Source organism: Sinocyclocheilus grahami, unplaced genomic scaffold (assembly GCF_001515645.1).
Source record: "Sinocyclocheilus grahami isolate Dianchi unplaced genomic scaffold, SAMN03320097.WGS_v1.1 scaffold1273.1, whole genome shotgun sequence".
NCBI lineage: Eukaryota > Metazoa > Chordata > Actinopteri > Cypriniformes > Cyprinidae > Sinocyclocheilus > Sinocyclocheilus grahami.
The window spans coordinates 376,172-391,694 of NW_015506452.1; the positions used below are offsets into that span (position 1 = coordinate 376,172).

At 36.7% G+C, this 15,523-nt stretch overlaps 1 protein-coding gene across 1 annotated transcript in view; it reads left to right on the forward strand.

Annotated features, from left to right (window-relative positions):
* The window catches only part of gria1a (glutamate receptor, ionotropic, AMPA 1a), an 83,195-nt gene that overhangs the window by 37,474 nt on the left and 30,198 nt on the right, over positions 1-15,523 (forward strand). Inside the window, exons 5-9 of the mRNA XM_016254662.1 lie at positions 5,754-5,807; positions 10,330-10,488; positions 11,802-11,969; positions 12,865-12,969; positions 13,227-13,337. Of these exons, the coding sequence (XP_016110148.1) occupies positions 5,754-5,807; positions 10,330-10,488; positions 11,802-11,969; positions 12,865-12,969; positions 13,227-13,337 (597 nt within the window). The remainder of the gene's footprint in view (positions 1-5,753; positions 5,808-10,329; positions 10,489-11,801; positions 11,970-12,864; positions 12,970-13,226; positions 13,338-15,523) is intronic.

Here is a 15,523-nt window from a genome sequence, read left to right on the forward strand (position 1 = left end):
ACGACATGAGGGTGAGTAATTAATGACAGAAATTTCATTTTTGAGTGAACTAACCCTTTAAGTATTTTTTTCTCTTCTTTCCAACTCTGTTCTTTTATTATACATTCCCTTTCCTTTTTTCCTTAGAAGTTTTTTTTCTCTTTCTTTATTCCTTTCTATCTTAGAATATTGTTTCAATATTGTTTCTGTGTCCTGATTTTTTTCTTGCCAGGTCTCAAGAATTGTCTACATTACACTAAATAACCAGAATATAACAGACAAAATTACTTACAAAACATGTCTTGTAAAATCAGTACCACTTCATTCCAGAACGGGTGTGTGTGACGTGATACTGAACATTTTTCATGTTCAACATTTGCTCCATGTGTGATTTGTGTCATATTTGTGGGGTTTTAGATTTGCAAGTTGAACGTGAAAAGCAAAGAAACATGGATATGGCAGGAGCCAGATGCCTATCCATCTGAACCACTGTTTGTGCAAAGCCCTGATGCTAAAGATGAAGATGATGGTATTCCACATCTGTTACTAAACAGAACATGTATTTTGGATCTTTTTATTATCCCAAAATAATGGTTTTTATTCTGGTTTTCTCAGGTGTTCTTATGAGTATTGTAGTGAAACCAGGAGTCACCCAGAGGCCAGCGTTCCTCCTCATACTCAATGCCACTGACCTGACAGAAATAGCACGTGCAGAGGTTGATGTCATGATTCCTGTCACTCTCCATGGCATGTACAAACCTTAGAGGATCAGAACCACGACTTTGCATTTCAGACTATACTTTAAAATTGGTACATTTTTTATGTAAACAGTGTGATTGTTGCTATTTTAAATGGGCCAGTTATATGACCTGATATGCTTGTAATGCAACAGCTTTATGATAAACGTGTACAGTAAGATAGACGACTTAAAAAAAAAAATTCTACTTCAGGCATAACATATAATGAATATCTACTTATTCTGTGCAGGGTTTCACAAAATTGCAAAGTATGATTTTTCATTAAGCACATCTATGTGAATAAGCATATACTATGTGGAAACATGGAATTGGAGAATTTTCATATTCCATAGCTTCCATATTTTCATATAAGTTTTTCAGCAGTTGAGCTCTATTTTCACTCAATAAACAAGTAGAACTTCCACTGCATGAGTTTAAGTCCCCAAAAAAAGAGCACATAGAATATGACAAGAAAATGTTTATAATTAGTGCTGGGTATTGACGCACATTTAAAAACTATTTTAAATGAAGTTTCTACTCCAAATAATTTTCTGAAATATAAACATTTAAACAGTGGTTTTGATGATAACTTGTTTTCATGACATTTGTTCAAACATTAAATGCTGAAAAACAGATTACATAAGACATGATACATTTCATTAAGTTATACTGTATTGCTCAACATACTTTATGATGCTTACTCACGTTTATTTCATGTTATAACTAGCAGTAAAGAGTTAGATCGATGCTTGTAATCTAGCTTGTAAGCCACTGGCTAGCTAGTACGCTAACTGACGGTTACAGTAATGCTCGTCAGTAAAAACTAATAAAATCTGCCTTTTCTTTTCCTCAAAAACGATAGCACACACTGTGACAATATAGTTTATAAGTAGATCACCAAAAACTTACCTAATCTTGCGGCAGTTTCTTGGTCTCCTGACACAAGACTAGCTATATCTCCAGGCAGTCATTTCTCGGTTCTGCAAAAATGCTGTAAACATAAAAAATGGTTACAAATAAAATTTGACAGTCACATGCTTGAAGGTGTACAACATGTGCTACAGTTTACTGTACATATAGAATAGTGAAATTTCCATTATCTAATATACTGGTACTGAACTGTAATTATACTGTATGTGTAAGTATAAAACCCCTGTAGATGATTGGCTCAGCTCTCTCCTCTCTCCATTGTTAGCATGCAGAGATTCTGATTGGTGTGTCATCTGTTTTGCTACCTAATGTTTAACTTACTCATTGTTAAACTTTTTGAGAAATGTGTCTTTGTTTTGAAAACAGAATTAATGGTTTGGGAAAAAAGTGCCAACTAAAATCAGTTATATTAACAATCGAGAAAACTGCAATACAACTAGATACTTACCTAACTCTGCTATTAGTTTCTGTGATCGGCATTTACTTATTTATTTCATGTTGCAGTAATTATCTGATTCACGAACAAATGTAAAAACAATTTGTTAGTGAACTGGGCCACGCTTTGTGGTTTTGACTCAAAAAGTTCCGGTTCTTAAGAGTAATTTGTTAATGAAGCTGACTACACTGGCACGCTGCCTGCGTGTGCAACCATCGTGCACAGTTTATTAAAAGATGTGTTTTTGCCATTTACATTTATATTTTATTCTGTGATAATTCTGGGGTTGCAGGTGCAGGTGGGGTGGCACAGCTTTTTCTTAGGGTGGCAGTTGCCACCCCCTGCCACCCCGGTAGATCCGCCCCTGTGACTGCGATCTTTACACGCCACCACCGTGTGAAGGGGAGACAGAATCAGGTGGAGAACGATTAGCCAGGACAAAACGAGGAGCTTGTTCCTAAATGAGGGACTAGCCTACGTCTGTAGCATGGACATGCGTTTTTTAGCACTGCAGTTTTAAAACAACTGATTTTAAGCCGTTGAAACACAAACAACAGAGCAATATGCGTGCGCCGTCTCTGTTTCTGTGCGAGAGGAGAGCGCATTTATTTGCCGCTTTGAACGATTACATAAACACACTTATATGCGTCAGAATCCCCGTCTTTCCAAGTATCATTATAAACACAGTGATTTAGGTCTTAAGAGAGAGTAAACAGCTGAAAAAGAAAAAGCATATGTAACAGTATATTGGATCCAGACTTTGGTTTTAAAGGGGAAGATGTCTAATATCCGTCCTGTCTGCCATTCATATTAATCAAACAACAGTGAGAGAAAATCTCTCACTGCTCTTGACTAAATTACTTTTGTAACTTTAATAAGAAGAAATTAAAAAATAATAATGATATATATATTATATATGTATAGAATCTACACATAATACACGTGTTAACTATATCTATCAATCGATAGATATAATGAACACAGTGAAGACTAGTTAAATTTACGCAATGTATGTAGCATTTCTTATTTATTGTAGTTTTTTGTCCTATTGCTTGCAATTATAGTTTATTTTCCTTATTTCATCACTGACTGTTTATCTTCAGTGAGCTTGAGGATTTTTTTTTTCTCTTTTTAGACTTGTATTAGTTTGACATTGACATTGGTGATAAGGATTATGAAAATTCTATGGTATCAAAGATTTTAATATCATAAAAACCTTTTTAAAAGAAAGAAGAAAAAAAAACTACATTGTGATAAATATTGTTATCGTGATATAAAATTAATCATATCGTGATATAAGATTTTGGTCATATATATATATATGTGTGTGTGTGTGTGTGTATATAGGATCTATACATAATACACGTGTTAATTCTATCTATCTATCTATCTATCTACCTATCTATCTATAGATAGATAGATAGATATAATTAACTGAAGACTAATTAAATTACACAATGTAGGTAGGGTTTCTTATTTATTGCAGTTTTTTGTCCTATTGCTTGCAATTAGTTTCTTATACTTATTTCATCACTGACTGTTTATTTATCTTCAGTGAGCTTGAGGTTTTTTTAGGCTTGTATTAGTTTGATATTGAGATTGGTTACAAGGATTATGAAAATTCTATGGTATCAAAGATTTTAATATTATAAAAACCTTTTTAAAAGAAAAAAATAACAATATGATGATATATATCGTTATCATGATATAAAATGTGTCATATCGTGATATAAGATTTTCGTCATATCGCCCACCCCTAGCCAACATTGTTATTGTTAACTAAAACTATTAACTATTTTTTTTTTATTAATTGAATTAAAGCTGAAATAAAATTAAATATAAATATTAGATGAAAAACGTACACTTAAAATAACACGGAAAGCCAATAGCCATTAGTTTATCACAGCCCAGGAAGACTATGATTTGCTTCATCCAATCGGTGGCATGTGGTATTACAAAGAGGGGACAGTTTCATTTCTAGAGTGCTTTTTATTGAAATAATGAGTATACGCCCTAAGCAAGAGATGAAGTCATCATTATTTTTGGTCCACTTTCCAGGATGTGCTTCTGCTACAAGTTTTTGGAACATACTTTCATATAAATTGGCGCAATGCTTTTATAGAAATGGACTAAAAGCCGCAAAACGAATCTCAAGTTTTTGAGGGCTTCAGTGTCATTCCTGTGTTCTGCATTAAAGGGATAGAACCCAAAAATTAAAATTCTGTCATCATTTACTAACCCACATGTTGTTTATTTCTTCTGTGGAACTGCATGAAGGTGCGTTTTATTTTTTGGGTGAACTATGCCTTTAATGTTGATCCTGCATTGAAACACAAGAAGATCAAGCAGTGTCCTTGTTAGTAGTGTTCCCTGCCCTGGGGAATCTTACTGGGGTCACCATTAATAACTAATGCTACTGTCTGTCATGGCCACAAGCTATCACTGTCAGTTTTCACTACAGTCTTCAATTTACAGAGAAGTGTGTGATAGAGATACTTACATACATACATTTTGGTTACAGAAGTGTGCCTTCATGGTCGCTCATTGTTGTTTCTAAGCATTCGGTAACTCCTGGACAATCCCTAGCACATACAGAGGAGTTTCTTTAATTGAAGCCATCATAACAGTTTGATGGTGTCAAAGTCTTTGGTACCCACTGACACTGCACACTACGCGCTCGTGTACATCCACTCAGGTTAAAGCTGTGACCCCCGGTCAGTGTAGTGTACCAAACAGAACTGAGAGCATTGCTAATGTGTTCCTCCCCCGTCAGCGTATGACTCATTGTTTTGCATCACTGTTGTACTCTCCATGACCGCAGAGGCTTTGTTATCTCTATAGCCACACAAAAGAAACCCTGCATCATAAATCTTCATTCCTCTCCTCTTTGTAACTTTGAAAACATCTTGATTCTGAAACACCCTAAACTAATGTAAAGATGAAACCCCAGGAATGTAGTCATTTTATAGTGATTGGTGGGTGTATGCTTAAAGAAAATGTGCCATTGTTGTTATGATTTTTTAAATGTTACTTGTTTATGCACCTGGTAGATGCTTTTATCTAAAATGACTTGCATTCATGCATTGACACCATTTTTTATACGAAAAACTTTGTATAATAGGAACAAATTGTATAGCATGTTTCACAATACACAATTGTGCAGCTTTACAAAAAATCAGGATGTTAATGTTTTGGATATCTGAATATCTTAATGCCTTAGTCGCATTAGACAGATTAGAGCTGGGCAATAATAAAGTTTACATTTTGCGACAATCATTATATTATATTGTAATAATTTTATTTTGGTATTATTGGTTTTATTGATTTTTTGTTATTTTTTTGATCGTGGTTCAGTAATCATTGTATAAATGGGTTCCCCCTCGACACGTCTTCCTTGCCCCTTATCCTTACTCTCACCAATAGTCAAGAAGAAAAGTAATTTTTAAAAACGAATCCACATTGACACATGTTAACTACCTACTGATTTAATTGATGATTGCTGTGAAAGACAAAAAAACTTATTTGGAATTATATGTAATAATACAGCAAATATTACATTACAGTGTGATTTATGTGATTTATTTATATTAACAAGGCTTTCTAATGCTGTGTATACCTCAATTAATACAAACTGCTGTAATTTTTCACCTTCATTTGTTGGTCTATTTCAGATCATTGAGCTGGGGAAGAATGTGAAGAGCTACCACTACATCCTAGCAAACCTGGTAAGCTAAAAACACACCACTAATTTCAGCACTATGAGAGATTTCATGACTAATGCTCAGCATGAGGCTTTCAAATGTCACTGCAACTCTTGATATTACAGGTGATTTGCATATTTTCATTACTGACCAATCACAAGAAGCTGCTCACTATGACTAACAGACAAGATGTTATATAAACATTGCCTGGAGAACTGCTTTGTGAATATGAAAAACTACAAGTGATTTCTGCAGTCCTTGTCTGTAGGTGCGCTCAGCATATGAGAATGGAGGGCTAAATTTATGTAAACTGAAATGATGATAATCACAGCATTAATATGCTGTGGTGTGCTCCTGGATGGCACACTGCTGAGGATTTTAAATTAAACTGGTCTGGCCAGTTTGTTAGATGTAATTGTAAATGATAAATGATAAAGTTTGCAAAGCAATAAAGAAAGAACTGCCTGCTATTTCCATAATGGCCAAATTTGTATTACTCCCAGTGTCCTATTTATACTGTGTTTGCATGTGTAAGTGTGTGTGCATGTACATGGAGGTTTGTATCTGAGTGGATGCCCGTGTAAGCTTCCCAAGCCTTTTGGGTGAAGGCTAGTTTCTATAGTAACATCACCAACTCACCGCACCACATTCACAGCGACACAGTGCAGAAAAATACAACTCCATTCATTCAGATATGGACACCTGATACAGGTACATCACAGAGGAGAGACTAAGATGGGGAACTGATGATTTTAAAATTAAACACAATCTTCATTTCAGCAATCCAGACATTTATTCATGGTTCCTGTTGTTTGTTTGTTTTTTTTTAATTGTTTTCATAATATATGAAGTTATGACGTTCCCTGTATCAATGTTTCCAATTTTTCTGAGTATGTGATTATGTGTTTGCAGTTTGTTTTGAATGTGATGCAATTTTTTTTTAAAGTGTACTGCAAAATAATGGAACAAAATGTCTTTCTATTGAGTCCCTGTGGGCTGCATGTAAAAACAAATATTTTTGTGTACAGCACTAAAATATGATTCACCAAAAAAAAAAAAAAAGACTGTTACGGTGTAGTGTGCAAAAAAGGTCTATTGTCAATAGAGTAGAGATTTATATAGCACAGGTCACACAGAAATCACTTTAAAACCACTTTGTTTTTTGCAGTATTGGGGAAATCTCCTGATGATGTAACACAAGACAGAGGCTGTCCAGGTTATCATACTGCATGTTTAGGAGACACACCCCTCAAATCTTGCATTCTACATATACATTGACTGTTATGATTTGCCCAAAATCTTGCACTCCTTAAATCATTCACTTGGTTTACAGTGAGTTTGTGTAGGATCAGATGGGCAAAAGCCCTGACTGTAGTGCTAGAGTGGGAGGACCCTGGCAAATACTGACGAAATCCATCAAAAACCTGTGATCAATTCCATCAGCCACATACAACTGAAGGACATCATCACCAGGAAACATTCTCAGTTCCATGTCACTGTTGCTATGAGAGCAGATAGTCGACATGAGAGGGAATGCCAAAAGACATGCTGCTGGCCAAAAAATAAAAATGAGAACGACAGGGCCAATCATGAGAGAGCTGTGGCAGTGCTTCAAAAACAGCTCGCTGTTGTAATCAGAGACATCTGAATTGACTCCTGGCCCCATTTCTCCTCCATCTCTCGCTTGGTTATAAACTCCTTGTCCACACAAACGCGGTTATTTTTAAAACCGCAGCTTTTTATATACGCGGTTAGTCTGTTTGTCCACACTCAAACGCAGCATCAGTTCACTGAAACCGAACATTTTTGAAAACGCCTGCCAGGGTGAAGATTTTTAAAAACTCCGGTTGCAGTGTTGTTGTGTAGACAGCGAAACCGGAGTTTTTGGCTTGTGACGTCGGCGCCTGAGCTGTTATCTCCGCCTACTGGAGACTTTTTCAGGCTTCTGATTGGCCAACATGGCTTTACGGTTGAGATTATATCGCCACCTGTTGGTTTGGCTTGCTCTTGACCGTGATTCATAGCATGCGTTTGCGTTTTCATGTGGACGGAGATTTTTTTAAAAACGGAAGTAAAAACTCAGTTTTTAAAAATACCCGTGTACGTGTGGACATGGCCCTAGTGTCCTCTGGTGTGTTTAACCAGACAGACAGGTCACATGCTGCACTGTTTACTATGTTACCTTATCTGTGCTCTCCAACTACTCAAATGCCAATTCAATTGCTGTTGCTAAGGCAAACATCACTATTACTTGTACTCCAGCTAAGAGATTCAGAAGTGTTTTCATGAGCGTTTTGTTTTTCGAAATCAAGTGAAAGCTTCTTTCTGCAAACTGCATGACTTTGTTTTCTCCTTTAATTTAGTATAAAAACTCTTTTGTTTGGCAAATGAGCTCTTGATTGCCTCCAAAGACTGCAGTCATCTTGACAGAGGGAAGAACGTGCCATGTTTCAGATTTGAGAGCTTGTGATGACATGCGTCCCAGTCGTGCACTCAGTAACAGCCCCGCATAATATGTGCAGTGATGCAGACAGCCTGCGTATCTCTGATTGCCTCGTTCACTATCACCGTAGAGAGTGATGAGGCTGTGAAACAAGGTTGTGTGATGCTTTAGCCCTGAGGCCAGCTGTGTGATAGTGCTTCCCTCCAAGAATTGATTTGACGTTACGGGAGACTTTGAGCTGTCCCTGTGTAATGGTTGGTTACAATAGGGAGACTATTATATTGGTCTGGAGTATTTCTGTGAAATATTATTACTATTTAAAATAACTGTTTTCTATTTTAATATATTTTAGAATGTAATTTATTCCTGATGGCAAAGCTGAATTTTCTGCAGCAGTCTTCAGTGTCACATGGTCTTTCAGAAATCATTCTAATATGCTGGTCTGCTGCTCAAGAAACATATAATTATTAATGTTGAAATCTGTTGTGCTTCTTAATATTTTCATGGAAACATTTTTTATGATTTTTTTTATTAATAGACAGTTCAAAAGAACAGAATTTATTTTTAATAAAAAAAATTTCTAACACTGTGAAAGTCTTTAATAACACTTTTGATCAATTTAATGTGACCTTGCTGAATAAAAAATGTTAATTGAAATAATAGTAAAAAGCTTACTGACTCCAGACGTTTGAATGGCAGCTCATAGTTGCCTTTATATTTTATGTTTTATTTTAGGTGGATCATTACAGTATATTTTGAGGTCTTTGGCACCAAAGTATTTAGGCTGACAGCCCTGCCCTCTTTCTATTTCAATTAGTGGGCAACCAATATGGATCAACATTGGCGTATGGGACTTGTTTGCGGTGCCATTTTATTTTTGCCTGTCAGTGAGGATGTCAGAACGTGATATGATTGATTGCCCAGTCGACACTGTCAAATATGACAAATGTGTCAAGATTTATATCCTACAGTCTGACATAAAAAACACTGATGTTACACGATCTGCCATGTGTTCTGTACAATCATGCGCTTCTGACAAGCAACAAAAGGACAAAAACTCCCCTGAGTTTGAGTATGTGTGAGAGGGTATTTGAGGTAAGACACAAGCGTGAGGTCATGTTAGCAGCGCAGTGAATCTTGTTCACTGCCCTATGGAGCAGATGTTCCCAGGGAACACAGGGACACATTACTGCTCCTGGGGGACAAAGCGAGTTAAGGGATAAAAGATCAAAGATCAACACACTTATAGCCTGACGAGGGCTATTACACTCAAAACTCAAGCACACACACACAAACACACATCAACATATTGTGTTGTTGAGCCGAACACAAATAACTCTTTAGTACTTACACATTTGTATTAAGCTTATACAAATAAATGAACGGCTTCATGAAGAAATCATGAAGTGAAACCTTCCCAGTAATTCAGCGGGTTAGAATCAATTCTGTATGGTCTCAGGTACAGAGAGTGTGTGGGCTGCTTTTGGGGCAGCTGATTGGATTGTGGGAAAAGGCCTTGAATTACTTAAAAGAGCCTGTGGGATCAAAAACAGATATCTGGCAACCTCTCAGTAAGTGCAGCAGTTTTTGTTTTTTTACACCAAATTCCTATTCACAGCTCCTGCATTTTCTGGCACCACATCGGATAACAACCAAGCTCTCTTGGATATTCAGCCTCAGTAGATGAGAGGAATTAGCCTTTTTCATTAAGTGATTGACCCAACCATTCTTTCTATTATAGTTTTAAAACCTGTATTACATTTGACTGCACTCAACAGGCCCGGCCTCCTGCTCTCTCGCTGCACCTGAGCATTAATGCGAAAATGACTCCCTCTGCTGTAAATTCAGCCTCCATTTTCTGTCGAGGTCTTACATTGGATTTTTTTTAACAATTGCAGGGGATTTGTCATTTTATATAATTTTATTTCCAATTGGTCTCCCTTTTCAGTTTAGTCAATGACTTTTCTTTAATGATTGACATTTGGCTGAATTAGATTTCTTGGATTTCTTCTTATTTTCTTCACTATAGAGAACTTGTGTTTTTGAACTTAAGTAACTTAAATCACAGTATGTCATGCTAACATGTTCTCTGTGCTCCTGTAGGGATTTCTGGACATCGACCTGACCGAGTTTAAGAAGGGTGAGGCAAATGTAACAGGGTTCCAACTGGTGAACTATGCAGACCCTAACATCAGTAGGATAGTGCAGCAGTGGATGGACTTTGACAACAAAGACGCCAAAATTCCCAAGCGCAGACTGAAGGTGAGCCGCAAACCTGACTACATTTAAATCATCCACAGTGTGAAGAACTGAATATGCCTTGACAGAAAAAAAAACATGTAATTAAGTTGTATAATGAATCACTGGAACATTTGCAGAAAGCACAATTGCATAGCATCAGCATCTGATGACAAAATACAAAAGGCTTTTGATTCTTCTCTCTAATACAAATTTAGTTGAATAGTCAATTTAAACACATTTTAACTAGGGATGCGCCGATCCGATATTCATATCGGGTATCGGCTCCGATAGTGCAATTTTTCTCGGATCGGGTATCGGTCAGAGAGGGCCGATTTTTTTTATTTATTTTTTTCTCCGATTGTGCGAATTATTCTGTGTTACTTCTGAAGCCATACGATAGCTCAATGTGAGCTACATATGAATATTTAAGTCCTTACATTAAAGTTCACACAAACGTTTCTCCGCTGTGGCTGTCAGTCATTCGTTCAGCCTTTAAACCCTGGTCGCATTCGGTTACAGCAGTCAGTTCGGTAAAGCTCTCTCCAAGATCATTCTGTGTTCCCATTATACTTGACTTGTAAATACATGTCTATGATTTTGCAAAAATGACTTTATCTGCTATAAGTATAGTATTTCAGTCTGGCGAGTAAACAAAAAAAATGTACTAGCCAATGGCGATTCAATTGCCAAGGTGTCCGTAGAGGGTTGTGAATGTTTTTAATGAATGGAGTTTATAATAGAAATAGCAATGTGTAACATTTTACCATATTTAGTGCAACACTTTTATTTGTTCCCCACAAAATATTGTTTTTTCACTAAATGTTTGGATTTCTAAAATTATTGTGTTCTGATTTTTCTAGAATAACTTTTGCTGCCGAATTATCCACTAACCTAGTTTATGATACATTTTTGTCATAGATTATAAATATACATAGGCCTATATTTTTTCATATTTATAGTTTATTTTATTTTTCTTTATGAAAAAGACTACTTAATGAAGTAGTCTGTATCTAGTAGATTGTGAAAGAATGATTATCAGTTCCACACACAGAGATATATAAATTCTACATTTATTTAAATGGGGGAAAAACTTCACTGGTATTGGATCAGTATCGGTATCGGCCAATACTGAACCCTAGGTATCGGAATCTGTATCGGAGGCGAAAAAGGCGGATCGGAGCATCCCTAATTTTAACATAGAATATTATATATTATGAAATATGACATGTAATCATCATTTATATCATATTTAAAGAATACAACATCACATTTATTTAAATACATATACAGTACACTTCTCATATGTCTCTGCATTCTCTGCGTTCTTTGTGCAGTATACTGGAGCTCTCACATATGATGGAGTCAAAGTCATGTCCACAGCCTTCCAGAACCTCCGCAGGCAGAGGATAGATATATCTCGCCGTGGAAATGCTGGAGAATGTCTGGCCAACCCACCAGCACCTTGGGGCCAAGGCATCGATATTCAGAGAGCACTTCAGCAGGTATCTCACGCTGTAGGGTCTGCTCACAGACATATTTTTGAATGAACACAGTGTTCACAAACATAAACTTTCCTATCTGTAAGACTGACACTGGCTCTAATCTATTCTGAGTGTACAAAATGAAACCCCAATAAGCCAATTATAACTTCATCGCATTAAGTTCACACTGATTCCCCAAAGAGGCCATCACAATCAAATGTGACACTTTAGATAATAAACGAACCCAGTTGGTAATAAACATTTATGCTGGTCATAACTGTACACGACAAGTTATATTTACAAAGACATAAGTGAGGGAAAGAACACCTGGCTTTGTTGTGTTACCCTTAGGCAGATGTTTGTCTCTTTGCCTTGGGCGGCGTATGAAGATTTAGGTGCCGAGGATAGAATTTGGCAGGCGAGGTAGAGCAAAATTTGTTAGCAGAAACCAAATCTGATTTAATGGAAATCTGTAGAAATGCTCTCTGTTTGAGAAGCTGTACACAAATTGGTATTTTCTACCAGCCATATCATGTGTTTCTCCTTTTCACTTAATTATGAGTCTGAGAAAGTTTAAACAATGTAGTAAAGTCAGTGAGTAGCATTCTTCTTGCAGAAGTCGACTCACAAACAGTTGCCTGTGGCTGTGTCTGTTGAGAGTCTGATGTGTGCTGGACTGAGGCAATTTGGTCCATCTGCTGAGAGGCTGTGGAGATTGATGTTCAACTCGGTCAATTAACTCCATCATGCAGCCTGGGAGACATTCAGTACTGTACACACAGAAGAGGCGCTGTGAGAGATGTACACCCCTCGAAGGAGGAGGAGGAGGAGGAGGAAGGAAGGAAGGAAGGAAAGAAAGAAAGAAAGATTTATTTTTTGTCTAAATAAAGACATCTTCTATGTGGTTTTTACTCAGGTTCGGATTGAAGGCCTAACGGGGCACATTCAGTTTAACGAGAAAGGAAGAAGGACAAACTATACTGTCAGTGTGATGGAGCTCAGGCCGACGGGACCGAAAAAAGTAAGTATTTAATTATCAGGAAAAGGATTAGGAAGCCTCTCGATATGACAGACTGTTTCACACTTCTTTCTTCATTTATAGTTTAAACGAAACATTCACTTGATAAGCTCCAGTATGGTCACTGTTTCAGCAATCCAGTCTACTTCTTCTGGGCTAACTAAATGAGTACTGTATTACATGTAGTGTCTCCTGTGGGATATCTCAGAAAGGTTTCTGATGATGCTCAAGTTCCTGTCCCTGATTTGATCATTTCTCAGGTGGGTTACTGGAATGAGGATGAGAAATTTGTGAGCACGGCGGCCTACATGCCAGGCAGTAATGACACTTATGGACTTCAGAATCGCACATATATTGTTACCACTATTCTGGTATGTCTTTTTAAAATAATTTACATGATTTACTAGTTTAAACTTGTACTGTATTGAAAGCATTAAATGTTATACTACTATTCAAAAGTTTGGGTCCAGTAAGATTAATTATTCACTATTATTTTATTCAGCAAGGATGCATTATTTTAATCAATAGTAGCAGTAAAGGCATGCATAATGTTACAAAATAAATAAATTTCAAATAAACTGAACTTTCTGTTCACCAAAGAGTCCTGTATGACAGAAAATAATCACATTTTCCATAAATATATTAAGCAGCACAACTGTTTTCAGCATCGATAATAATAAGAATTGTTTCTTGTGCATCAAATCAACATATTATTTGATTTCTGAAGGATCATGTGACACTGAAGACTGGAGTAATGGCTGCTAAAGATTCAGCTTTGCCATTATAAAAATAAACTGCATTTTAAATATATATTTAGATTTAAAAAAAATTTATTTTGCTGTATTTTTTATCAAATACATGCAGCGTTAATGAGCATAAGAGTCTTCTTTTAAAAAACATGAAAAGCTCTTACCAACCCCAAACTTTTGAATAGTAGTTTAAATTCAGAGTGTTCCACATATCCCTACACCTTTATATTAACATGGCATAAATGACATGTTTTTGTGTTCAGCTCAAGATAACTGTTATTGAAACACACCCTCCTAAACTGTCCTGTAGCATTTACATTTTAGTCAATTGATTCGTTTAAATGGTTCATAGCTTGGCTGTAGTTTAATTACTTTAAATATGAGTTGATTGGCAAACTATCATTCATCCCCAACTCTGGTTGAATGACAGTACAGGAATTCAGACTCAGCCCACTATCTCACAAGTCTTCATCATTTTTCCTTTCTTAGAATGGCTGGTAGTTCACCTCCATGTTTTTATCCCTCAGTATTAAAACGGTAATGCTGTGCTGTGCAGATAAAAGCATGAAGGCTCTTCTGTTCTCTGTCTATAAATGAGTCGTTATTGCTCCTTCAGCCACAGTTTTCATCTTATACTTAAAGGGGAACCTTGGATTGAATTGCCAGCAGTGGACAAAAGGTTAATTTTCCTTTTCTTTATCCTTATTCGGCAGATCTTTGGGCTTAGCCTGCGTTTTAGTGATTCTCTAGCAAGTTAGGCTTCAGAGGGCATTTATTAACCTTTCATATGTGGACTGCCCATCTCGTTCCCAGCCAGAGAAAGGGCAGAGTGAGTGGACCTGATGGAAGGATGTGTTGGGGGTATTGGTGATAGGACAAAAAAAAGCAGTAATGGATCATCGGTGTGGGTTAGGGGCTAAGCGCTCACAAGGGAATGGGATGGATTGCAGGAAATAGTCTGAGCTATGCTGTTTGTCCTACAGAGACTGTTTATCAGAGAAGCTGGGAATATCACCACGGGTGCTCTAAAAATGATCTGTTTCTCTGAAAGACAGCGTGTAGGCCATTATGGAGGTCTGCATTAGCAGGAAATGCACTGCCAGTGTGCACTGTCTGTTTCTAAAATGCATTGCAGCACAGCTGGATTCAAAAGTTGTGTTATACTGAAGCATTTGCAGATATGGTAATCAGGGGTTTCAAGGCTTGAGGTTTGTTTCTGGAAAGGGAAAAAGCAGTACATCTCTGTGGTTCTATTTGCTTTTAGTTTCAAACCTATGCTTTTCTTTACGTCAGCCCACTCTATTTTTCTTTCCTTCCTCTTTACACTCTCATGTTATTTGTTCATTGTGAGCTCCTTAGAAAAGTCCTGTTACAGAGTGAGCTGTCAGCAGGGCCGCAGGTGCCGTTTGTGCTGTAATCTCCTCAGGATGTCCAATCTTTCTGAAATATCACAATTGAACTGCTAATTCATATTACAGACCTTCCAAAAATAGAATCACCCTACACTTTCTACACAGTTGATTGCCAGGTCTGTCCCTCATGCTCAAAAATAAGGCATCTGAAAATAAACCTGTCAAATTCACCCTGTTTTAAGTAACAACCTACTATTTGTCTCAAAACATGCTTTCTATAGTGCTTACACAGTCTACTGGATTAGACTAAATCTAAATTTATCCCATTAAAATCAATGGAGGGGTCTACATATCCTATTGTTTCACATCTGGTACAAAGTGCCTTCAGTTGATTTTGATCTTATTTCCCATGTCTGTATATATATATATATATATATATATATATATATATATATA